This window comes from Simochromis diagramma, unplaced genomic scaffold (genome assembly GCF_900408965.1).
Source record: "Simochromis diagramma unplaced genomic scaffold, fSimDia1.1 OVJJ01000602.1, whole genome shotgun sequence".
NCBI lineage: Eukaryota > Metazoa > Chordata > Actinopteri > Cichliformes > Cichlidae > Simochromis > Simochromis diagramma.
In genome coordinates this window covers 4257971-4284587 of record NW_024387040.1, presented here as the reverse complement: position 1 = coordinate 4284587, position 26617 = coordinate 4257971, and the positions used below count along the sequence as shown (strand labels likewise).

Below are 26617 nucleotides of genomic sequence, written 5' to 3'. Positions count from 1 at the left end.
CATCTAACCTACCTACAAACAAGAGCCACTTTAAGGTAATAATTCCCCAGTGGTCACTGTAAACTCTGTTAAAAGCAAAGAAACACACTGAATTAAATGTGCACACTTGAAAACAGACCAGCGATACATTTCAACATTCTCATAAATATGAAGCTGCACAACTGTGAGTGTTAGCTGTTGTCTTTAAAACATTAAAGCCCTCAAGGAAGTCAGAGGTCTGTGGTGATGGTCAGAGCTGACTGTGCTAAGCAGCAGACACATGGATGTCATCTTCCAGCCTGGTTCAAATGAGTCAGCTTAACAATGTTAGCAACTGTGTAGTAACAAGAGGAGTAGTTTTGTTCACCGCTAAAATGTGACATGGTTAAAAAGGCTTCTGATGTCATTATTTAAACACTTGTGTGTTAAAATTAACCCAGCATTATCATTGCTCACCAGATTGCTCATGGGTCACAGAGGTACCATATGACAGTGGTTCCCAAACTTTTTTTGCTAGGCCCCCCTTTGTTTTACAAGAATAATGTTCGCACACGCACAAACACATCCTCCAACCACACACACCCCTATTTTGCTCCATTGCGGTTTATTTCACACCTCAAACATTTAGTAAACAATTAAGCAAATACAAGTAATCTGCAATAAATTACAGGTAGTAATAAAATAAACTACTAACTCTGTTACGCTACGTCCGCACCTACACGGGTATTTTTGAAAACGCAGCTGTTTCGTTCACACGTAAACGGCGTTTCGAATCACCGAAAACTGAGATTTTTTTAAAACTCCTTTTTTGCGTTTAGATGTGGACGAGGACTACAGAGTTCGTCATGCAACGTCAAAGGTATGTGCCTTTTTTCACGTCACGCTGTGCGCCACGTTATTGTTTACATGAGATGAATTGCAGAATGGCAGATAGAGACAAAATACTGTTAATCTGACTATCTTCAGTTTTTACACGCTTACATACACACACAGTTACTGTCCCTCCATTTAGAAAGGCAGAGGCGTCATGGTGTGATTATTTTACGTGTACAGGGAGTGCAGAATTATTAGGCAAATGAGTATTTTGTCCACATCATCCTCTTCATGCATGTTGTCTTACTCCAAGCTGTATAGGCTCAAAAGCCTACTACCAATTAAGCATATTAGGTGATGTGCATCTCTGTAATGAGAAGGGGTGTGGTCTAATGACATCAACACCCTATATCAGGTGTGCATAATTAGGCAACGTCCTTTCCTTTGGCAAAAATGGGTCAAAAGAAGGACTTGACAGGCTCAGAAAAGTCAAAAATAGTGAGATATCTTGCAGAGGGATGCAGCAGTCTCAAAATTGCAAAGCTTCTGAAGCGTGATCATCGAACAATCAAGCGTTTCATTCAAAATAGTCAACAGGGTCGCAAGAAGCGTGTGGAAAAACCAAGGCGCAAAATAACTGCCCATGAACTGAGAAAAGTCAAGCGTGCAGCTGCCAAGATGACACTTGCCATCAGTTTGGCCATATTTCAGAGCTGCAACATCACTGGAGTGCCCAAAAGCACAAGGTGTGCAATACTCAGAGACATGGCCAAGGTAAGAAAGGCTGAAAGACGACCACCACTGAACAAGACACACAAGCTGAAACGTCAAGACTGGGCCAAGAAATATCTCAAGACTGATTTTTCTAAGGTTTTATGGACTAATGAAATCAGAGTGAGTCTTGATGGGCCAGATGGATGGGCCCGTGGCTGGATTGGTAAAGGGCAGAGAGCTCCAGTCCGACTCAGACGCCAGCAAGGTGGAGGTGGAGTACTGGTTTGGGCTGGTATCATCAAAGATGAGCTTGTGGGGCCTTTTCGGGTTGAGGATGGAGTCAAGCTCAACTCCCAGTCCTACTGCCAGTTTCTGGAAGACACCTTCTTCAAGCAGTGGTACAGGAAGAAGTCTGCATCCTTCAAGAAAAACATGATTTCCATGCAGGACAATGCTCCATCACACGCGTCCAAGTACTCCACAGCGTGGCTGGCAAGAAAGGGTATAAAAGAAGAAAAACTAATGACATGGCCACCTTGTTCACCTGATCTGAACCCCATTGAGAACCTGTGGTCCATCATCAAATGTGAGATTTACAAGGAGGGAAAACAGTACACCTCTCTGAACAGTGTCTGGGAGGCTGTGGTTGCTGCTGCACGCAATGTTGATGGTGAACAGATCAAAACACTGACAGAATCCATGGATGGCAGGCTTTTGAGTGTCCTTGCAAAGAAAGGTGGCTATATTGGTCGCTGATTTGTTTTTGTTTTGTTTTTGAATGTCAGAAATGTATATTTGTGAATGTGGAGATGTTATATTGGTTTCGCTGGTAAAAATAAATAATTGAAATGGGTATATATTTGTTTTTTGTTAAGTTGCCTAATAATTATGCGCAGTAATAGTCACCTGCACACACAGATATCCCCCTAAAATAGCTAAAACTAAAAACAAACTAAAAACTACTTCCAAAAACATTCAGCTTTGATATTAATGAGTTTTTTGGGTTCATTGAGAACATGGTTGTTGTTCAATAATAAAATTTTTCCTCAAAAATACAACTTGCCTAATAATTCTGCACTCCCTATAGTTGTTTTTTTCCTGTGTAATAATATTCAACATTGCTATCAATACATTTTTCCAAAAATGTCTCTCTGTGCAAAATGAGTTTAAAAACCAGCTGTGGGATACTGTTTGTCCGGGATTTGAACCGGGGGAACAAATTGTGGCAGGATCAGCCTGATATTATATGTATCCCGCTGTAATTTTACTGTATAAAGAGCTAACATCTCCAAAATGTCAGGAGTAGTTAGTCATTATGAGAAGTGTTTGTGAACTAAAAATCAAGAATGTGGGATACTGTTTGTCCGTGATTTGAAGAGCCCAGCGCTGCTCCCGACGAAGGGAAAACCAATTATGCAGGAGAGACCTACCTCGGCACTTGTGCAGGTGAAACCAAAGGGCAGATATGCTTCACCATATTTTCTAGTCTTTGGCTTAGAATGAAGTTGGTTTGGAAACATATTCAGCGATGCTTCATCTCCTGCTTTGCGTTTGTGTGGGAACCCCGTGCTAGCAGTGTCCAAGCCCCCCCCCCTTTTTCATACCGCGCCCCCCCCTGCAATGGCTCTGCGCCCCCCTAGGGGCGGGCCCCACACTTTGGGAAGGTCTGCCATATGACAAGGCTGATTTCTCCAGCAAGGCTTTCCCTGGAGGGAGATCCAAGTTCTGCATAATTTTCCTTTTGAAATTCCTTTTTTAGGCAACCAACAACCCCAGTGACCATCAGTTTACGCTCCAAGAAGACTAAAGAAACCAACTACAATTAAAAACTGTAAGTTCGAACTAGAAAACAGCTTACAACTACCTCTTAACAATCTTACCAAAACATATACAAGTGATTACTGTCAACAGATCATATTAATAACTCAATAAGTCATCGACTGCAACTGGGTTTCGAATCCTAGACACGAGTCGTCAGTCACTGTTTATTTTACTAAAACTAACTGTTATTTGAATAGAACTTTGGTTACAAGTCTAAAATATACAGATTTGCTAAGATAAACGTTAACGTACCAATAACTAGTTTCTGTGTGTCCAATGCAGCGTCAATCAGAACCTGTTGATGCCAGTGCTGTCTTTCCCCTCTCTTGTTAAAAACACATTTGTCTGAACACATGTCAGGGTGCCAGATGTCAGCTGTGAAACTACCCATAGCAACATTATCCGAGCGTCATGTTGACACATCTCTCTTTGCTGCATGCCTCTCAAAATTTAGTTAAGAATTTATGCGATTGTTTAGCTTAATTGATCATACTGAATTACAATCTTCCATCCCCTAAAATGCGAAGCAGTAATTTTGCCAGCATCTGAGTGTTACCTCTCCTTTCAAATACCAATGGACAAAGATTACAGGAAGCTTATGATTTAGGAATTCACCTGCGCATGTGGTATACAGTCATTCACACTGTACAAATAAAGTAAGATAAAATAAAATAAAACTGAAAACGAGCTGAGACCACAGGTGACCACAGCGATAAGAGTTATGGCAGGCAGACCCTGTGACAGGACTCAAACTTAACAGAATCACATGATATTATTGTTATATATTATTTTACTGTCTTAACAGCATTTATAAATTGCAACATGACCCCAGACATCATTACAGTTTTTTCCCCCTCCAGGTCTAACAAAACTGTTTATAGTGCTGTGGGAGGATTTTCTTTACAGGTTAATGGAAAACTTAGCTTGCCAACTTATCGGTCAATAAAAACAATGTGTATCAAAAAATAATAATCTGGTTTCAAAAGACTATATTTTTCAAAGTAACAGACACATAAGCTTGCAGTAAGTTGTAAAAAATATGGCTAAATATACAGTTTTACATACAAAACTTTCAATTTTCACATGTGTTTTCCAAGCACATCTGGCATCACTGCAGCCACTGCTACCTACCAGCAACCACGTGAAACTCACAAATCCCCTCTTTCTCAACAGTACGTGTTTCAAAGGCTAACCCGTGAACACCTACTGAATTAAAGCACTTTGAAATTGTTTTATACACCCTGTATCTAAATAAATAAATCGATCATTCCTTTACCACTGTCAAAGTTGTCTTTATATGCCCTGCTTTGCCTGACAAATATTAAATTCCCTAAAATTCAGTTATATTCATTCACAGCCAAAGATGACATTTTGAATGAAAGTCTGTACAAATCACTAAACACACAAGTTGCATGCAATTCTATAATTGCACTGAAATCCAAAATAGACCCATTACTGGGGCTAGATATTAGTCCAACTGTGATAATGGAATAATAAAATATAAAAAGCCAAGAATTGGCAACACAAATGCAGCAGAACAAAGGTCACGCTAATACAGTATCACTTCGTGTGACACAACAAAGCAACTCACAATAGGACAAAAGTCAGCATGTATATTAGGAGGGGCTTATCTCCAAGTTCACAGCAACATATTGGCTTGATTTAGGAAATTATGAACACATGGTTAACAGGCAGTAGGACGCCACAAGGACCTTAAGGGAAATATACAAAAAGTCTGTCACCGAGTGAGACAACAAAAAGAAAGCAAGTGTGGAGCAAGGAGAAAGGCTTGATTCTGAATCATGTGACGTGACCAGCACGTCTGTGCCACACACCTGTTGCTGGAGCTGCAGTTTACAATGCGCTCAGGCTGAGTTCTGCTTTTAGGAAACGCCCATCGCACAAATAGTGCCAAGTGAGTGTGAGAAAACTTCCACCCAGTTATCCTTGTATAAACATCCACATACTTGCTTACATGCTTGTGTGAATCCCAGCAGTCATTCTTTCACTCTGTTCAGTGAAAGCTATACAAAAATATTTTCCTTTTTTTTTTTGCTTTCTTCAGTAGTCTAGTATGTCTCCTCTTTTAAACTAGACAAAAAGCATACAGGCATCTAACAACAGCGCTGGAAAGCAGGTTTGCCTCTGAATAGGACTGCATTCCTTTAACCAGTAGTGGGCTGTCACATACACGTCATACAAGAGATCCACACCCCTTATCTAATACAGCCTGAAAATTTAAATCGGGTCAGCTCAGGAGGACATCTTTACTTTCTCACAAGGACGAACAGTTTAATCTGCCTCGATCACCACACACTGAAATACCTGAACAATTTTCTTTCTGTGCAAACTACAAAGTCAACAACTTCTATGCCTTGGAGATTAAATGCTGTTCAGGCTTGCAAAGAGGGATACTTTCAAAGCGGTTTAGACACAACACATGCATACATGGATGGGGGGGTTGAAAAAAACCCACAATAAGTTAAAGAAATACACTTTTTGCATATTCCTCTGGTCATACTTCAGATGTATGATTACAAGATGCATGCAGACATACATGCACAGCAGCACACATACACAGAAGAAAAAAAAAACAACAAACCACATTTCTGTCTGTTACATCTTCTCCAGAATTTGCATATGACTACTGTGAGATCTGACAGAATCCCATCTCATCCCATTTCCATATAAGCAGTAAAGCCATAGTCAAACCTGCAGCTGGACAGCATGTCATGTTAAATCTCGTATTGGTGATGTGACAAGCCCTGTGCACCATCAGGTGGGGAGAGGGATGCAACAGAAACTGCTCAACTGGTTCCACGGGATGCGCTCCTGCAGCATTACTGAGAGAACAGTTGACAGACATTGAAATGGCACAAGCTGTGTTGTCTGTATAGTCCAGAATCAGTCATGCAAGAGGGGCCCTTAAAAAGGAGAGTGCTGCACTCCTTCAACACAGGCACAACAATGCAACACACAAGCAGACCCACCACCACACACACACACAAAAACAAACAAACAGACACTGCATTAATGCCTAAAACTGTATTCCAGATTAAGTTCCTTCCTCCACCAACATGCGACTGGTGCATGTGTGAATCCATGGCAATTTTACTCTTAAAGCAAAGCCAAAATACACTACAAAAAAAAAAAAAACCCTCCAGATTTATCCTCTTACAACCTTAAGTGTAGTGCACAATCTGTGCTCGTGTCATGTGACCATGTGTCCATGGGCAACTTTGACACTGACTTAAACTGCTACAAAGTTACAGTTACAAAGCGCTCATTCTGACTGCTGTAACCAAGTCCACGAGTAGTACCGTCAAACACAGGAGAAACATTAGTTCAGGAAAAAAAAAGAAAAAAAGAAATGAAAACCAGCAACAACAAAACAAAAAAAGTGGTCTATGCTCCCTAGAGAAAAGGGGGGGGGGGGAATCGCCAACTTACCTAATGTGTCAAGTACTAATGAGGCTTGGATAGTACAACAACAAACAACAACAGCCCGCTCAAGCACATGGTGATGGGAATTGTCCTGACTCACGTTTTCTGACAACAACGTTAAAAAAAAAAAGAAAAAAAAAAAAAAAAAAAAGAAGGAAAACATAAAAAAGGGACTCCAGCCTGTGCGGCTACATCGTTAGCATGCTAACTGGGCTCCTGCTTACCCTGGCGAACTTCGTCCGGTGTTGTAGGCACGGTCTCTAGCTCACTCAGCACAAAAAAAAAAAAAAAAAAAAAAAACAGACACACACACACAATGACACATGAAAGTGTTGTGCACTTCGCATTTTCACTTTTTGCCCATTTCACATGCGGCCACCGCCGAATAAAAAGCGGAGCGCGTACGCTGCAGTAACTCCCCGCTTCAAGGCTCGCTTTTTGCCCGTGTCGTCTAATTAAGTTTGCTGCAGAAAACACCACCGATACAGGCGGCGAGCTTAGCCAAGCAGCTAGCGCTTGCTAATTTAAGCTAACGCCGAAGCGAGAGCCTGTGCCAGACAGACAAGACACAACCGAGATTTGAAGAACCTCTCGCTCCTGCTCAGCGGATTTCACACACACAAAAAAAACATAGAAAAAAAAACAAAAACACCAAGCCGCGTCTCGACAAGGAGCACAAACGCGTGTGGCTACTTACGATTTAACACTTTTGGCCGTGTCCTCGCTGTTAAATTCCGCTTATCCGAAGCAGCTCTGACCTTCGCGATAGTGAAACAACATTTCTGCTGGCTAACTGTGCCGCCATGTTACTCCTGCTCTGCAAACCAATGCCGAGTGTTTATCTGGCTGGTAGCGATCCTATCCTCCCCCCACACACACGCCACACCACATCACGGGGGCTCCACAAGCGCTATGAGCTCGGTTACGACCGGGGGACTCGTGAGCAGTCCTACGGCGATTTACCTGTCACGATGACCCGGCCACTTGCAGTTTGATTGATCGGCGTCGGATTTGGCAACATTTTATCTGACAAGCAGTTACTTTGACGCGCCACTGTGCCACGTCAGTGTCAATAATATTTCAAAAATGTGTTGTACTTTTATGCGCGGATCGAGCAACTCCCCAACTCCAGGTTCACACAGGAAACAAGTGCATTTTTATTTATATATTTAGAAAATATCCCCAGAGCTGTGGTGAAATGGCTCGTCAAGATGTGTGTAAATGTAAGGTCATAAAGATTTATGTGTGCCTATAAATGATGTGTGTAAGCGCTGTGCCTTGAATAAAACGCCTGGTGAAAGCAGTGTTGGGCTTCACTTCAACCACAGCACTAAAAGTGCAATTTCGGTCTGTCCTGGTTAACCCTAGTTTAAAAATCGCTATTACACTCGTCAGATACAGTAAATGCATGAGGGAAATGTACAGCAAGGCCATGATTATTCGCTACACTATTCCACTTTGGTGGCTATTTAACGAAAGGGACCTTTAAAAATACTAAAGGGGCTTTAAAAACCTAAGAAATGTGACAAGGCGTTTCCAGCTTATCTGGCTACCTTGATTTACTGTCTGGTCAACTATCTGTGGATCAAATGAGCAAGCAGGCGTTTTCTTTACATTTAAAAGCTGTACAACATCACCTCCCAGTGGTGCAAAGCTGAAAAATTAGGCTTAGAATGGAAATCCCTCGGAGACCTTTAACCCTATTTGAAATACATGGAAATTGAAAATTACAACCTTAGAATTTTTACCTTGTGTGACTTTTTGCAAACCTTTTCATTCTTATGTTGCAAATCAAGTTCAATGAAGTTAACATATAGAGGGCTGTTGTGGCTCAGGAGGTTAGAGCAGATCATGTACTGACTGCAAGGTTGGTGGTTTGAACCCTGGCTGCTCCACTCGCTTTCATCGGAATGTGAATGTTACACAGAAAGCACACTGAAGTCGAATTTTTTTTTTTTTTTTTTTTTTTTGGAGTACGAAACAACTGCTTTGTGGTACTTGGTGAAGCTGCTGTAACTCTGTAATAATGTCAAAAAAGAAACTTTGGCTAAACATCTTCCAAGATATGGCATGTGATGTATATATAAAACAAAACAAAAGACATTGTAATTACTATGGTATAACTATGGTGCCCTTACTATTTTTCCTAGATTTTTCTTATTACAATTTATTAAATATTATATTTTATTTAAAAAAAATCAGACCTTTACCACCCGTTTGATTATGTTAATAATAATAATAATAATAATAATAATAATAATAATAATAATAATAATAATAATAATCACTTTATTTATGAAGCAGCTATTTGAAGATAAAAAATATGTATAAATAAATAAAAACTATACAGAAAAAAATACAACTTAAAAACTGGTAACATAAATATTTCAGAACCAAGAGAAGCGAGAGATGGCATGCCATGATACCCAGCGCCGTCTTCCACTCTCTCACATGTCCTTGACATAGTCAGACATAGTCAGACATCGTTAGCATATTTACTCAATCATATATATACAAAAATAATGGTCATTTTATGTGTTAATAAAAACAGCTGCAATGCTTTCAACAAAGGATATGAATGGTTGCCAGGTAACCTAGACTTTCCCAGCAGCTCTTCTGATGGTGTACCTGATCTTTTCTTTCTAGATGAATATAACATATAACCCCTCTAATCTACTAGCCAGATGCTGGGCGCAGAGAATCCTTCCACCTCGAAAGAATGCACACTCTCGCCAACAGAGAAGATACAACAATCATGTTCACATCATGCTCACTAACAGAGATATTTAATGAGACCAACCCTGAGCAGTGAAATCAATAGAAATAGATTTACTGTTTATCCGCATAATTTAGAAGACGTCCCAAAAATGTGTGTGAATCTGTGTAGCTTTATACAGATTTTACTTACATCTCTTTGGAATCAATTTTGCATTAAAAAAAAATCAATCTAAAATTGACTGGCCAGAATATAAAGGGTGAGAATCTGAATTAGATCAAACAAAATACCTGAGCTGCAAATAGCTTCGTGTGTGTGTGGCCTACATACATACATACATACATATATATATATATATATATATATATATATATATATATATATATATATATATATATATATATTTATTTATTTTTTGAGAAAAACTATTAAAAGAAGGCAAAGCTATTTCCTATATATAAATCATAAAGTGACCATATCCCAGATTTTAGGCATCAGAGACTGCATCAGTTACAGTAGGGATAAACACATTGCTTTTTATTACCTGTGCATGAAACTACAAACCAAAAAGGCTGGCATGTGGTTTTAACTGTATGAAGAGCATTGGATGTATAGCTTGAAACTGGCTGTTTGAGTGGTAAAATAAGTCATTCCTGTCTTGTTTTCAGTTGTAGATTAATTTACACATTTTTTTATTATATAGGTTTTGAGGGGTCTCATGTTGTTCATAATTTTCTGTCATATAACTAGTTGTTGTCAGAAGCTGGCATCCACTCGTGATGGGCATGAACATTATAGTAGTTATGGGCTTTTAATGATTTCTTTGAGGCCAAGACCTATTAACTTCCTGTTAGTGATCATGATTGACTATAACAGGTTAATTCTCTTTGCCAGCACAAAAATTAATTTGTTTGACAGAACTTGTTGGATTGATCAATACTCTGAACAATAGGAACGTCCAGTTGCCTCAGTGAACATCCAAGAAGGAAAATTGTAGCTTTATTTTTGGCTCAAACAACTGTACATAAATACAAGTTATTTGGACATACCAATGCCATGGTCTGTAGGAAGACCCAAATTATCACCCTCAGATAAGAGGAAATTGTTCATGATGTTCAGGAACAATCACCACCATGAACCACCAAGGGTCAAATCTGCCATGAATTGGAAACTGCTAGAATACCAGTGCCGCTATCCATTGGTGAATCAAGTTTTACATTAAAATGGGCTAAAAGGGAGCTGACCAAGAAAGAAGCCTGTGCTCCAAAATCAGCACCTTCAAGCTTGACTTAAATTTGCAAGTCTACCAAATGTTTTATGGCCATACAAGATAAAGATTGAGTTATTTTGCCACAATGACAAGAGGTACATTTGGAGTAGTAAAGGTGACGCTTTCAAACCCTAAGAACACTGTACCAACTGTCAGGCACAGTGGTGATAACATTGTGCTCTGGGTCTGGTTTGGTACAAGTGGTAGTGGTACATCGAACAAAGTGGATGGAATAATGAAGAAGGGGGACTACCTCCCAATTCTTCTAATTTACCTCAAGCCAAAAGCTAGATGTTTGAAAAATGGACACACATTCCAACAGGACAATGATCCAACAGCACACATCAAAAGTTGTTCTGGAACGAATAAAGCAGGCTAACATTGTACTTCTACAACGACCTTCCCAAACCCTGACCTCAACCCTATTGAAAGTTTGTGGGCTATGCTTCAAAGTCTGGTCTGTACCAGGAAACCAACCAATTGAAATAAATGCTACCAATTGTGCCAAGAAGAGCGGTCAAATATCCAGCCAGAATTATGCCAGAAGCTTGTGATGGCTACTTAAAGTATATGGTTGTGGTCCAACTTGCTAAAAAACACTTAACCAAAAATTAGTGGGGGTGTATGTAAATATACTTTTGACAATGCGGATTAGAGAAAATCCAAAATAAATTTTAACTTGTGCACCCAGTTCTTGTGTGTTTTTTTGTTTTGTTTTTTGAAGCCACTTATGTCGTTGAATTGTCCAATCCTGGGAAAACAAACCAAAAACATTTAAAAGAAATCATTAAAATCCCCAAATTACCATGAAATTCACACCCATAGTGAGTGGATGTCATCTTCTTACCACAACTGCACATACCTACGTGACAGAAAATCACGACAAACACAAAGCCCCCTTTTAACTTGTATAGTGAAACAATTAGAGATCTTAATTTCGGCGTCTAAAATAAAAGCTTCATACAGTGTTGAGGCATAATTCGTCGTAACACTGCCCCCTTCGCATTAAATATCAGTGAAATGAACTATTCTTGATTTTTCACTCCAGGTTCCCAGCAGGTGTTGCGTCTATGTAAGAAGTGATTGCATTCAAACGTTAAATACCAGGCTTCATCTAAGTGATCTCAACTGTGTGCCTCTTTCGTCAAATAAAAACTAAAATGTGTACACGGATAATAATACACAAGTCACAACTCAGAGAATTTGTTTTCAATACATTTTATTCCTTTATCAAGATAACCCCTCAGGACAGGTTCAGAAATCCACATGCAGCTTAAAGGCAACCACTGCATACCCAACGGGTTAATCTTTTGGAACAGGCCGGTGTTAACTGGGAAACTACTTGAAAACGTATTTGATTGCTCTCTGTAGCTTTGCAAATTTATCTTATGGCATGTAAATAAAAGGCATATCAACCAGGCTCATATGGCACAGTCAATAGTAGGGTAAAGGGAGGGGAGGGGGGTGTTAAAAGCTAAACAAAACAGTTATGTTTAATTCTCGGTCCATGCTTTTACAACAAGTCATTCATGTGAACATTTTTCAAGCAGGCCATACAAACACAGGGAAACAATTCCACTTAAACAGCAAATGAGGCAGGATCATACAAGACAGCGATTCAAACTCACTAAACCGACATATTGCCTGATTAAGTCTTTTCCGTCTCTCTTAGAAAGTCATCTCATCCAAAGCTAAAACACAAGGCGTGTTTATTTCTTAGAACTATAGATACAAACGCAACAGTTCATGATCTCAGTACAAAGCTGTTCTGAACTCTGACACTTAATGCTACATCAGGTTACTTTGCTGGCAGTTTTGCACAATACTGAACCGTGAATCTACTTACATTATTACACAAAGATGTCTCCTGTTTTCCTCGAATGCTTTGTGCACACTCACCCTTATTCTTATTCATAAGGGGACTTTAAAATTTTCCATATTCTACCTTACGTTCCATCTATAGGTGTCCGCTGAAGAACGAAATGGAGAAAACACTGAGTTTGAGTCGATTTGTGACCCCAGTCTTAATCTGAAAGACAAAGATAAGATTTTGTTTCCTTTTTGCATCCCTCACTTAGGGGAAAACAAGAGACATTACAGGGAAATTCACATATAGTGTCTGCAAAATCCCCCCACAGAGGGGCAGGAGTCGGTGGCAAAGAAAAGGAGCAGAGCGAGCGGTTATAAATAAAAAGAGACGGAAAAAAAAAACAAAAAAAAAACAGAAGAGACGAGTTGAAATACACAGTATTTAGAAAAAGCATGAAAAGATAAAATGGGAGAAACATTAAAACACTGCAGTGATCATTCCTGAAATTTTAAAATTACACTCTGTACAAAAAACGCTCCGTATCAATAGGCACTTCTTAAATAAAGGTCTTTTTTTTTTTTTTTTTTTTCCCCATAGTTTATTTTCTTAATTGGTTTTCTTTTCATTCACAATAGCACAGCAGGGCAAAGATTCAGAAATGACGGTGTGCTGGATGAGAAGCGAAGCTGCATTCTGGTCCTTGAAGTCCAGCTGGGAGGTCAGTCGTGTGTGGGAGCTGAAGATGCGTGTCGTAGATCAAGGAGCCGGAGGATCTGCTGGGCCGGACGTGAGGAGGGGACAGAGAGTGAGAGGAGAGTTCTCTGAGGTGGGGAGGCGATGGAAAGGGCTGAGAGGAATGTTTTTATGAGGATTTCTCTTTTCTGGCTCTTGGTGAATCAGCTTGGTGAGAGTTAACTCCATTTACTCCGTTGGCTAAAAAAAAAAAAAAAAAAAAAAAAAGGAGAGATCAAAAATGTGAAAGAGCAGACAAGCCTTTAAGTTATGTACTGTTTTGTCATTTGAAAAACTGAAAAATAAAAGACATTTAATCGTGTATTTTAAAGAACAACTGTGGTGATCCCACTGTGTGAATGAGAGCTGTGTTCAAATAGTGCTTTTCTACTCTGAGCACTCAGGGCAGTTTTCCACTACAATTCCTTTTATCGTACATAAACACTGCCCACGCTATTTTACTACAGAACAGTTTCATAGTCCAAGCTGAGCTGAATGCAAGCACCTATGATGATGGCACTGGAAGTGAGTGGTAGAAGGGTAGGTGGAGTTGGAGATGAGGACTAATTTGCATATGCACCACAAAGCCGAACATACTCCAAGAAAGAAAGGTGTAGAGTTACATCCAAGCCAGTCTAGGGCATGAAAGGATTATTTACACTAAAAAAAACAGCTAGATATTATGCTTTAAATATGGAAAGTTGTAAGCTTAATTAATCCTGGGAGAGGAACCTCCAGCCATGTTTTTGCAAATAGGGAGCTAATTCATGCTCGTGCTCTCACCTTTGTCTTTCTTTGATTTGCTCTTGGAAGGAGCTTGTTTCTTTTTCAAGGTCTGAGCTTGGGCATGCTCTCTCCACCGGCGCAGCTGAAAGTTGATAAATTTCCACATCATAAAGGCCTGTGTGAGGCAGATGGCGGCCAGGACAGTTACCCTAGTAGAGAAAGAAATAAAAGCATCGCACTTTATCTTACGCACAAGACATTGGTAAAAACGGCACACAAAAACAAAGTAGGAAGTGTTTAATCTGCTTAGCACAAGACGCATTGTGGTTGCGCGTCATGCTCATTTATGGACGCAGGAGTGCACTTCCTGTTGTATGACGATGTTCTTGCTGTAGGTTTATTTTAGCTCTATACAACATGCTCTTAAAGGTCTACAAAGAAGGCCTCATGTCTCCACTGTGAGCGGTCTATGAGCGCTTCTTACAAATTTGCATTTGCCGCACATGAATTTTTTAAAAAAAAATATCAAGAAATTTAGCTTCAATCTCCACGAAATACACATTTTAAAAAAAGGTTGTCCGAGCAAAAGAAATTAATTTCAGCTCCGTTTGCAAGTTCAGATATTTCAGTTTCTACTCTCAGAAACACTTACCGAACAAAAAGGACGTTAAAGTTTCCTGCGGCCCAATCGAAACCTTGGTTCTCAGCTGTGGAGAGGCCAAAGCCCACGGTGAGGACAGATAGGGACAGGGTGAGCAGCCGTCCGAGGACAAACAAGACCGCCCAAATGGTGAAACTGCAAAACAAGAGGACAAGTTTTAAGACTTTGCCCTCTTTCGATCTAAAACCTCCTAAATAGTGAACTCACCCCAGTTGCCTGTTCTCATTGCTGAAGTAGATCAGACGGGAAATGTGGAACAGAAGCTCGACAAAGTAATGACACACAAGGAGGACCAGACCCAGGCGGTTCAGGCTGTAACACACAAAGAAACATCTTTAGAGAGTTTTTCATTACAAATGACAGGAAAAAAACCCCCACAAGGACACCACAAACTTTCTCCTAAAGGGCAGTGTACAAACACAAGCCACACCAACTCACACACTTAATTAAAGGCTTTCTACAGTGGGCGCTTCTTACTTTAGAATGTAGGCGCCAGCGATGTGGACCAGGTACAGGGAGATGTACACAAGCTGGCGTGGAATATCCTCCTAAACAGTAAACACAAAGGGTGGGAGGCCAAACATGGTCAAAATATTTACAGCAGTGCGGCTCTGCACATGGTGATTTAAGCGAGAGGATGATGAGACTTTGAAACAATGCGGCTCGGCCGTGGAAGTCAAACAGGAAACTGCGTCGCATCGTCCCATCCCAAAGCGACTGGCTCCGCACGTCCTCTTACCTTCTTTGTCTTTTGGAAATACAGCTCCGGTAGAGCATGCAGCCAGTAGCCCAGCTGACAGATGTAGTAGAATTTCATCTGGAATCTGAAAGAAAGCGAGACATTACAAAAAGCTTAGAAACGTCCCAAAGGATTGATGAATTTCCACAATCAGCATCACAACTTACGGCATCAGTGTATGCGGATAACCCTCCCACAGGCTGACTGGATTGGACAGGAAGTTTTCCTAAGAACAAGCAAGCTTTTAAGTATGTTTTATGGGGTCAGGCATAAGCAAACAAAAACCAAAGGCGGCTGGCTATTGTACGTACAGAGAGCAGGATGCTTGTGCCCCAACCAAAGGAGAAGAGGTAGAAGGCGCTGAGCTGGCCGGACTCATTGAACTTGCTGTGTTTGGTTTTGGAGAAGTGCTTCTTCCTGTTGATTTTCTGCAAAGATGACCAGCAGTGAACAATACAGAACCGTTTCTAACAGAGATGACCTTAACTCCGCGTCTTTATCCCACTTACGTCCAGCACATACTCCTGGATAATGGCATGCATTATGATAGCCACCAGCATGTAGAAGAAGATAGTTGCCAAGTCCTTGATCCCGTGGTGGAAGTGGTTCACGGCAGTCTCCTCTGGTGCTTCTGCAGCACACAAAAGTCACGCAGAGTGAAAAATCAACACCCATCTGTGATTGATTCACATCCAAAATGTCAGGTGCGCTTTCCTGGAGTGAGATGTTTGGATTAGTGAGCCCCGGCTGTGCAGAATTACACCGCTTTGAAAATGAGACTGTATTTGAACTAATATACACGCTGAATCTCTTCTAGCTTTCTAAAGTTACATTTATTTCCATGCACCCTTGAGCTCAGTGTCCATAAAAACAGATATAGCAGATACGTGAACACAGTTCCCAGCAAGTATTCTAGATGGACTGAGTGGTTTTGGTCATCATTTACAGAAACTCGCAAAGAAATCGATCCAATTGGTCGCTTGAAAAATAAAAATACAGCAGCCATCATTGAAATTGTTTCAGAACACTCACTGCAGAGAGATTAGGACGCTGGATGCTATGTGGCTCATGAGATTCGAGCTGTAAATAAGTTACAGAATACGGCAAGTCGTCAGGTGCAGCACATAAGAGCTGAATCACCGAGCTGGAAGCCTACACACCACACACAGCACGAACAGGTCCTGCAGTCTCGGTGTCTGAAGTCAGCTGGCAGAGATTCTGTTAACCTTGAAAGGAGCAGGACTCGGATTGTGAGGCCTATATTACACCTTAGCCCAAATTCGCCCGGCGCAACCTTGCCACAAGAGAACTTTATAAATCAGGCAGACTAAATTTAGCTCGGAAGCAGGGGGGGGGGAAGAACCCTGAAATGGGTTTGTGCAGGGCTGCGTAAGTGCCACTTTAGAATCCAAATGAGAGGAATGCAGCAAGTAAAAGAAAGTACTGCACTGAAACATCTGTTCTCCCCACACACCACTGGTTAACCTACCATTTGTTGATATGGTGACGTTGTACTGGACAGTTATGAAGAAGACTGCAAACTTAGAGGTGACCTGCAGACAAAAGGCAGTCGTGTCAATCTCAGTCAGACAGCAATTGTACAAAATATAAGTCAAAATGCTTATTAAAAATTGAAATAATACATTTAGGATGTGTATGAATATAGTGGTAATATAACACACCTGCGTTAATGCTGTTATGTTTAACACAAACTTACCGATATTCAGTATTTTTACCTGTTTGCTTTCTCTGTTATGCTTTTCCCTATTCGGTCCAGGAAAGCAAACATATCGTCACTATAAACACAACTTTTCTGCACAATAGACACAGTGGAAAAAAAACACTTAGAGTTTATATTAGTAAAAGTCTTTTTATTAAGCTATACACCATATAGACACAAGATTCTGGGCCTTATCTTTTAATCACTGAATGCTGTGGGGTTGTTTTGGGGGGGCCCTGGGCCCTTTAGCCCCAGTGAATGTTAAATCTTACCGAGACATTTTGGACAATTCTAGGTTTTTCCAGGTTTGTGGGAACAGTTTGGGGAGGGGTTTTTCTGTTCCAGGACAACTGTGCCCCCGTGTAAAAAGCAAGGAAAACGGGTGGATGCGTTTGGTTAGGAAGAACTTGACTGTGCCACCTTGATCTAAAAAAAAAAAAAAACCTCTTTGAAAGAAAGACTTTGAGCGAGGGCCTCTCGTTCAGCACAACACTCTTCTGGATAAAAGGGCAAAAATTTCCACAGACACACTCCAAACTCTTGTGGAAATCCTTCCTAGAAGAGCGAACGCTGTCCTAGCTGCAAAGGAAGGGGGGTGGGAACCAACTCCATATTATGTAATGCCTATGTACTTAGAATGGGATGTCATAAAAGCTCCTGCAGGTGCAGTGTGTAGGTGGCCAGATACTCGTGTCCATATGAGTAAAAAGGCTTTTACTAATACAAGAAGTCAGAGTTTTTCCTTTGTGTCCCACTAATTTTGTGCAGTTATATTTATAGTGGAGATATTTGTTTTCCTGGCCTAAAGAGGGAAAACTATAACAGAAAGCAAAACAACAGGTACAAATACTTGACATTTCTATGCCTTCCAATTGCTTTACTTTCATTTTGCTTATGTATTTTTTGTATACAACATTTTTAGTCAGAAAATTTAAGAACACGAGATAATGCATGACACTAAATGTGAATTATGTAGAGCAACAAACTCCTTACCCTCACTGAAAGTAAAGATAACTTAATCAAGGCAGGCAGCTAATGAGATATCAGTTGGAAGTTGCATATTAGTCCTTCACAGCAAGACAACCCGGCTTGCAACAAATAAATATCTCAAAGCAAAGGGAAAAAAAAAGAGCTAAAGCTAAAGTAGCACAGATAAATCTAACAATTCCTGCAAATATCACGCTTTTCAACATCCACGCTGCCAACAGCACGTAGTTCCCAGGAGTTTTACTTTGGAAAGCACAAACAGGAAGCGGTTTTAATTATGGCCGGCTGGACACCAGCAGCGGTGGTGCTTTTTTTCCGCCTGGGATGAAACGCGCTTTGACATTAACGCACATTTGCTTCAAAGCAGAGCAGATTGCGGCGCGTTAAGAGACTGCCGTGCTGTGTGACACGATCCCGTGTGTCAGCTCGCTGTGTCCGGTCACGTCTGAAGCGCTCTCCCAGCTCCGGTGACAACTTTGAGTGACGGAGAAAGCGGGTTTCGGTGATGACAGCGCTGTGTGAACCTCTGCGCGATTGCCACGTAACACATACAAACTAACCCAAGTCCAGAGTGTTGCCAAACACCGTAACCACTGAGCTCGATAAAGTGCTGCAATGCAAACTTGCCGCTTGATGGGAAATTTCTGCAAAACATATCGCAAAAAAATACTTTTGTTTTTGATTTTCTTTTTGCGTGCATACTCGATCCGCGGGCCTTAGTGTCGATGATTTTTTTTTCTTAAATAGCTTGTCGAATTTTAGGTGGGAAATCAGCCAGATGTGAGTGAAATAGTTCCCACGACGCTTTAAAAAAAAAAACCTCACATTTAGTCACTGTAAATAACATTACCCGAGAGCAGTTGAGTGAGGTTAGAACGCTCTGGAATGAAACGCAAACGCGAGGCCATCGTGATGGGGAAAAGTTTCGATTACGAGAGGAAGTAGTGTGAAGAATAGATCAGACAGCCATGTCAGTTCTCATGAGAACCGATTGGGAGTATTCAGCATTCATTCTAGCGATAATCCCCCTCACTTTTCCTGCCGAGCATCCCTCGAGTGATCCACAGTTTAAAATAAGCCATTCAACATGTGGACTCACCTCAAACATCAAGCCGAGGAGAAACACCATAGCAACACAGGAAACAATATCTGCATGGTTCTGGATGACAAACTCATGGCTCAGCACCGGCGGATTCTTGTTAGTCTTTTTTCGGATCCCCATGTCGACGCGATTCGTCCAACTTTTGCTTCACTGTAGCCGGGTTTTCTCCCTCCTCCTGCCTGATAGTAAGATATCCTTGTGCTCAAAGCTCCCTCCTGTTTCCTACATGCAGCGGGCCAGCCAGCAATTGAATGGCGTGTCACTCTTCCACTAGTGGGAGGGTCCACGGATAGAGCTGGTGCGCCTGACCAACGAGCCATCTTTACGCACAGGAGAGTAACAGCTGGGGCTCTCTGTCGCTGCCTAGAGGTTCGGAGTACAAGATGTAAGCTGAGTTTAGTGGCTGGAGAAAGCCTTCCCTTAAAATATTTTCTATCATATCAGCTGCTTAATTTACTCTAAAAATAACCTGGACCAAGCCACACCTTCATAAAGTAGATAGTGAGAATTAGTTTGCACTCTTATGTCATTTTGTTAAAGGATAGGGAAAAAACACAATTTATGAGCAAATATACACTGGTCAAAAAAAAGAAAGAAAGAAAACTCAGTGGGTAGTGATGGGATTTCTCTTTTTAGAGAACCGGTGTTGTGCCAAAAAGTGATTTCCAGTGTTTCTGTGTATTTTTTATGTGTAATATCTTTACGTATGTTCGTAAATAGACTTCGGTGAACAGGGTTTACAAAGGGGTTATATAGAGAATTAAAAAATTATCCGTTTTTCAAGTATCTTTACAACTCTGTGTTATTGTACTTACATTATAACCAATCCGGTCCTTTATCCCCACTTAAAATATTTTTACAGAACTATTGTAATATTTGCTGCCATTTCTGCTGTGCTCTTGGCCAACTTACTCTTACAAAAGACATTTTAATGTTAATGAGATTTTTTTTAACTGCATAAATAAAGGTTATATAAAAGTCACTGCCAAAAACTGATTGCGGCTTCTACCTTGTTACACGAATGTTGTTTGTGGCTCAAGATGACTTTGTCATCCATAAGGGATGCATTTGACATATGTTTCACATAGTATAGCCCAACAAGTTACTTATAGCAGTTTAAATACGAGCAATCAGTTTTTGGCAAATACCGGAAATCAGTTTTTGGCAGACAATCACTTTTTGGCACAACACCCGGCTCTTTCGGTTCGGCTCACTAAAAAGAGCCGGCTCTTTCGGCTCCGAACCGGCTCTTCAGGTTGTTTTGTTGCTTTAATTAATTTATTATTAACAATAATATAAAATTATGCACAAAATGAATTACTAATGTAAAAAAGAAAAGTGGCTTTATTTATATATGTTTATATATAAATATATGCGGTGGCCCCTAGAGACAAAACACGTACAAACTCCAAAACACATTTCTAGCATGAACTGAACTTCCAAAACAGAGCTACCTAGATCAGCGTCCCCCAACCTTTTTTGCGCCAAGGACCGGTTTATGCCCGACAATATTTTCACAGACCGTACCGAAAAAAAGAAGATTTATTCATAACACACGTGAAAAGACCCAGGAAAACAGAGTAAACGATAAAAACGATAACAAAATAACACTGAAAACCGATAAAAACCCTGAAAACCATACATTTCACACCTGAGCCTCAACTCTCGCGGCCCGGTACCAAACGACTCACGGACGGGGGGTTGGGGACCGCTGACCTAGATCACTTAAATTACACAATTGAAAGCATATGTGTATTGTTTGTGTATTTATACACAAGCATTCATATATAGTCAAATAATAATAAAAAAAAAGTACATTTACCTGTTACTACCACACACCAAATCCGGTCGTTGGTACTTGCTGGCTTGTGTAGTCACTAGGTAACAAAAGTTCAACACTGCCCCTAGCATCCTGGAGCACTTCTGTTGTCTTTTGTACGTGTTTTGAATTTTTATGTGCTTCTGAGGTTTTTACGTGTTTTGGAGTTTTTACGTGTTTTTACATGATTTGAAGTTTGTATGTGCTTTGTCTGTAGGGGCCACCGTAAATATACTTTTATTTATTCACTCCACATAAAATGTAATAAATAAATCATATAATACAAAAATCAACTATTCACATTTCAACTTTTAACTATTTAAATTTTCAGCTTTTTCCTTTTACAAATTTAAAGTGAAACAACACAAAACACTGCAAACCACAACACAATTAAATATAAATTAAAATATGAAAACAAAAAGAACATGCATATTCTCTGTCATATGGGCCTGCATGAATAAACTTTCTGAATCCTTTATCATCTGCAACTGAAAATTAGTTGTGGATGATTACTATACCTTTCTATTGTGACGTTGTTGTGCCTGGCTCTTTCTCTCTCTCTCCCTCCTGCTCTGTTCCTGTGCTACTGCCACCGCCCCTCCCCCCTCTGCCCAGCGCAAAGCACAAGGCTGGCATGCTGAGTGAAGCGAAAAAAAAGTGCGAGAGAGAGGGTGAGCGAAAGAAAAAAAAAAAAACACGGCTCGCGATAAGGAGCCGGCTCAAGTCGTTCACGTCTAAGAGCCATTTCGTTCGCGACCGACCCATCACTATCAGTGGGGGAAAAATAATGCTGGATACCCACAGTGATACAGGATGGTTCATGTGCTTGGAATGAAAGGATGCCACACCATTTGATAGAAATAGAAATAATCATCCGACAGAGGGCTGAATTCAGAAACACCCCAAAAAATGTTGTGGCAAATGAGTCCATTTTGGCCCCCAAGTGCTTGTATGCATGCTTGACAAAGTCGGTGCATGCCCCTAATGAGATGATGATGGCGTCCAGGGTGGATCTCTTCTCAGATCTGTACAACCTGAGGTGCAACCTGGTAGCGTCAGATGGACTGAAACATGATGTCTCACAGGTGTTCTGCTGGATTTAGATCAGGTGAGTGTGGGGGTCAATCAATAGTATCAGTTCCTTCATCCTCCAGGAACTAACTCTGTTCACGAGGTTGGGAATTGTGGCATGCCAGGAGGAACCAAACCAGACATGATGAACAATGTTACAGCATAACATTCTCCATGCTCAGTCTGATTCTGCTCTCGTCTGTGAAAAGCACAAGGCACCAGAGATGGTCAACTCTGGTGTTCTATGGCAAATGCCAATCAGGCTTCACTGTACCAGGCAGTGAACACAGAGCCCACAAGAGGACATCAGGCCCTCAGGCCACGCTCATGAAGTTTGTTTCGGATTGTCTTGACAAAGACATTCACTTCACTGGCCTGCTGGAGGTAATTTTGTAGCTCTGGTAGTTCTCATCCTGTTCCTCCTTACACAAAGAAACAGTTACGGTCCTGCTGATGGGTTAAGGCCCTATTCAGCTTCTAGAATAACTGCCTGTCCCCTGGAATCTCCTCCATGCTCTTAGACTCAGCAAATATTCTGGCAATGGCACATATTGATGTGCCATCCTGGAGAAGGTGGATTGCCTGTGCAACCTCTGTAGGGTCCAGGTATCGGCTGATGATATCAGTAGTCACACCGACCCTAGCCAAATGCAAAACTAGTGAACAAACAGTCAGAAAAAACAAAGAGGGAAAAATGTCAGTGGTCTGTTTAGGACACTGTCTCATTGTTGCTCCTCTAGTGCACCTGTTGTTAATTTCATTAACACTAAAGCAGGTGAAACTGACTAACACCTTCCTCTGATCAATATGCCAGAGGTTTTAATGATATCAGCTGCTTATTTGACTCAGAAAATATACAGGGCAAAGCCACACCGGCCTCAGGCCACAGTGTTTGTTGCCCTCATATGATTCTTATGTATATAGCAAGGGAGGAACTCAAATCTTGGCTCCCTTATGAACAAATGAAAAACATATGAATACATGATGTAGCCTATTTGAATATTTGACAAGATCCAAAAACTTACAGTGAGGATCCTGTGCCTGTTGTCATAAAAGGAAGCTACAGTAGTCATTGTTATGCCAATATCAATGTTTATCTATCAATATATTATTTATTTTTTAAAACTAATTTCTATTTTCGCCATTTCTATGTTTCACTTTTGGAAAAAGGGAAGGGCAAGCTGCTTATTGAGCTCAGGCAAAGGTAATCACATGCTTGCAGTAATCATTCAGATTACAGGAAATCCGCTGAGGTGTTACATAACTTCACCTGTCTACGCCTATGTGCTCAGAGCAATTAAAAGGTATGTACACAGATCGTCGTGCACGAGTTTTCTGTTATCAAGTTTTAAAATATGTGGAAACCCGGGCATTTCGTCACTTGCTGGTGATATCAGATATGAAACTGTTACAGGGAAGTGTGAACTGTGACCCTGTTCCTATACACGTATACACATTTCCGACCTGACTGTATAGTTATGTGAGGTGGAGCCCTTTAAAAGAGAAAGGACAGCGGCATTTACAGTTTCCTTCCCTGAATGAACACCTCTCTCCTCTCAGAGTGCACTGGTAAGTTAAAATGCTTGTGTGTGTTTGTTGTAGCCTGATTTCAGTGTGATAACACGCAATGATAACTGTGTAGACTGAATATTATCAAACAGATCTGTAAATGACATCTGAAAATTTTATAAATCAGCTACCTGAACATAAACTTTTTTTTTTTAATTGCAGTGCTGTTTTATTCAAAATGTTTCTTTTGCCAGCTTTTGAAAATTCCTAATTGAACAACATAGATTTGGCTTATTTGTTGTGTGAAATGTAAGAACAATCCAGTCTCTTATGTAAGAGTTCTAATGCTCTGATTTGCCCTGATAGAAATAATCAATAATTGTTCTATTACATAAATTAAGTGCTTATCAGGACTTTTTTATGTGTTCATGACATGGATCAAAGGTCAGTATCACGCAGCACCTGACTAAAGTCACGCTGCATTTCATATCAATGACAAAAACAAGCAGCAGTTTGTACAAGACAAAATGTTACATACACCCACACACACATGTATATTATATATATGTCTTTCTTTGCTTGCCTTCTTTGCAGATTGACCAGAATGGCCCCTGAAACACTGGAAAGGGTCCACAGCAGCATTTCTCCAGACGCTTCAAAGCAAAACTGAACTTCAGGCAAAAGCACATCTGTCTGCAACACAGACGGATACTTCAAGTTTCAAGTGACAACACGATGCTTCAGCCAGACATTCGGTACACCAAAGTGCGATGGCTATTAACCATCGCTGGAGTCTTCCTGTATGTCGGGGACATTTGGACAGACATTGTACTGGCTGTGAAATATTTTCAAGAGGAACAATACGTCTGGACTGGGTTCACTGTGATGTTTATTCTGATCGGGCTACTGGTTACTCAGATCTTCAGCTATGCCTGGTACTGGGATGACTTGAATGACCCTCTCTTAAACCCTGAAGGAAAAAAAGAAATATCAGACATGTCAAAACCTGGGCTTGTTGTCCTGCATGCATTTGGATTTGGCATCTTTACCAGGTATGCCATTAAAATTACAGCTTTCATGAGACCACAGTAGCCGAAGTAGGATATGACCTTTGAGTTTAACACCTGCAAATTAACTTGAGGTTGCTTGCTGTACCTACAAAAAGGAGTGCCTGCATGTTGTGAGTCAAAACGTGCTTTATGATAATCACGCACATTGACAAAGTGGTATTTAATAAACTGGAATGCCCACATTCAAGCTGTGTTCAACTTGTTGTATGGCATTAAGATAAAAGCCTTACAAATGAATCACCGTCTATGCAGCAATAGCACGCTATGCAATAACACGTGCACTGCAGGGTGGCAGCTTGTTTGTTTTCATTGTGTTTGCCTTGTCTCTAGGTATTACCACCTGCTGAAAGAGGGTTTCCAAGTGGTTTGGACGAAATCAAATGGCGATGGGGTGGATAAGCTGAGGGAAGTTCACAAGAAGCTGTTTTGCGTGGCCACCGATCTGAGCATGCTCAAGCTCTTTGAGACTTTCCTGGAGAGTGCCCCCCAGCTCCTTTTACAGCTTTACATATTACTGGGCCACAACGAGGTCTCAGTCATGCAGTGTAAGTAGAGACAAAAGATACTCTACGCATGTGTGCGAACCTGAAGAATCATTACTTACACTGCCTGTTCTTGTCTTTCAGGTCTATCTGTGGCCTTCTCCTTCTGTAACATTGCATGGTCACTGGTGGACTATCGCCGCTGCCTGCGGAGATCTCTCCCCCATATCAGAGAAATGCTCTCTGGCCTCCCCACAGCAATCTACCTCCTCTACAAAATTTGTACCATCACCAGCCTCATTCTCAGCTACAGCCTCCTTCTCATACTGAGTATCTACACCACAGTAGCACTCACTGTCCTCTGGCTGCTGGCAACAATATGGACACACTTGCTTGAAACCAAATTCTGCTCAAGCAGAAGCCTGGAGTTTCTCTACAGGGCAGTTGCAGGAGTCATCCTGACATTCACATTTTTTAATGTGAAAGGACAAGACACAAAAGTAGCCATGACCACCTACTACATTTTCTACACCGTTATTAACATTATGTCGCCGTCGTTGATGGCTTTGTTGAAGCCGGAGCTGCAAACAAGCACTTTGCTGCTGACAATCAGCGGTTTAATCTGTGGATGCTCAGTGCTGGGACTGGTGTGCCTCATTTTGTACTACGTCCAACTGCATCCCAGAAGGGTGCAGCGCGAAGAGGATGAGGTGGACGACCCGGGAAAGGAAACAAAGTCACTTGCAAGAATCAAGAACTTCTTGAAACCTTAATGAAGAATTTCTTTTTCAAATTAGTGTAAAAGGGTTCAAAAAGACACGCACAGGTTCAACCGGCCTAACGATTTCACACGGAGATAAAATAAAGGAGCTTTTAGAGGTTTTGAAGGTACCATTTGCACTATTGGTGGCTAGCTAGACAATAATATATGTGGTTGAATGTCTATTTTATTTTTTCTTTACCTATTTATTCTTACAATGTGCAATAAAGTAGGTAATCTGCAAATATTAATGAAAGCAGAATTATCTCTTGATGTTTTCACATGACTTTTAAATCTGAGAAGAAACTGAAAGACAAGATTAATAAAATAAAGGATTTCCCCCAAGTGTGTGTAGTATAATATACCAGTGATGAGAGCAACATAAATACATTGTTGTGCTTCTCCTCTGCTTCTTAAAGGCTTGTTTGTCAGTGCATCACCCCACCCATATTAGCATTTCTACCCTTAGCAGCTTGGTGAAGCACCAACCAAAGCGTTGTGCAGTGTAACATTTGTATATCCAAATCTTGCAAGTGGACCTGTAGTGCATATGCTCAACACAGGATGGCGCCATTATCTAGGCTGTGAGCTCAATGGTGGCGTGAGCAACAGTAACAAAGCCACCAAAGTTGTTCTTTTAGTAAGAAAGCATGAAAGATTACTTAAAGATGG

General features: G+C 40.7%; 3 protein-coding genes across 14 annotated transcripts in view; 1 reads left to right on the top strand and 2 right to left on the bottom strand.

The window, feature by feature from the left end:
• The window catches only part of ncoa2 (nuclear receptor coactivator 2), a 64568-nt gene extending 56716 nt beyond the window's left edge, over positions 1-7852 (bottom strand). For 4 of the 11 annotated variants that reach the window (XM_040043663.1, XM_040043671.1, XM_040043672.1 and 1 more), the window contains exon 1: positions 7469-7720. The gene's annotated coding sequence lies outside the window, so the exon portion shown is untranslated. The other 7 variants (XM_040043673.1, XM_040043675.1, XM_040043665.1 and 4 more) reach the window with 6 other exon arrangements.
• A 4107-nt stretch (positions 7853-11959) lies between these two features.
• On the bottom strand, positions 11960-19535 carry tram1 (translocation associated membrane protein 1). The gene is made up of 11 exons (XM_040044226.1): positions 19232-19535; positions 16915-16978; positions 15935-16056; positions 15737-15853; positions 15593-15651; positions 15426-15510; positions 15164-15234; positions 14894-14998; positions 14678-14821; positions 14083-14234; positions 11960-13500 (listed from the first exon to the last, which is right to left on the bottom strand). Exons 1-11 carry the CDS (start codon positions 19352-19354, stop codon positions 13430-13432), a joined length of 1113 nt encoding a protein of 370 aa, XP_039900160.1. The 5' UTR covers positions 19355-19535; the 3' UTR covers positions 11960-13429.
• Positions 19536-23085: 3550 nt separating this feature from the next.
• On the top strand, positions 23086-26290 carry xkr9 (XK, Kell blood group complex subunit-related family, member 9). 2 transcript variants are annotated; one of them, XM_040043715.1, is made up of 5 exons: positions 23086-23428; positions 23539-23693; positions 24228-24685; positions 25034-25248; positions 25330-26290. In XM_040043715.1, the coding sequence occupies exons 3-5, from the start codon at positions 24369-24371 to the stop codon at positions 25956-25958; spliced, it is 1161 nt and encodes a 386-aa protein (XP_039899649.1). In that variant the 5' UTR covers positions 23086-23428; positions 23539-23693; positions 24228-24368; the 3' UTR covers positions 25959-26290. The 2 variants fall into 2 exon arrangements, with proteins under 2 accessions (XP_039899649.1, XP_039899650.1); XM_040043716.1 differs by having other exon boundaries at positions 23086-23693.
• Positions 26291-26617: the final 327 nt, after the last annotated feature.

Coding starts and splice junctions, on each gene's coding strand:
- xkr9 (XM_040043715.1), top strand. CDS start 24,369: ATGCTTCAGCCAGACATTCGGTACACCAAAGTGCGATGGCTATTAACC. Junction 24,686..25,033: donor GGATTTGGCATCTTTACCAG/GTATGCCATTAA, acceptor CCTTGTCTCTAG/GTATTACCACCTGCTGAAAG. Junction 25,249..25,329: donor CGAGGTCTCAGTCATGCAGT/GTAAGTAGAGAC, acceptor CTTGTCTTTCAG/GTCTATCTGTGGCCTTCTCC.
- tram1 (XM_040044226.1), bottom strand. CDS start 19,354: ATGGGGATCCGAAAAAAGACTAACAAGAATCCGCCGGTGCTGAGCCAT. Junction 15,235..15,425: donor ATTTCCAAAAGACAAAGAAG/GTAAGAGGACGT, acceptor TTTACTGTTTAG/GAGGATATTCCACGCCAGCT. Junction 14,999..15,163: donor GCTGGCGCCTACATTCTAAA/GTAAGAAGCGCC, acceptor TGTGTGTTACAG/CCTGAACCGCCTGGGTCTGG.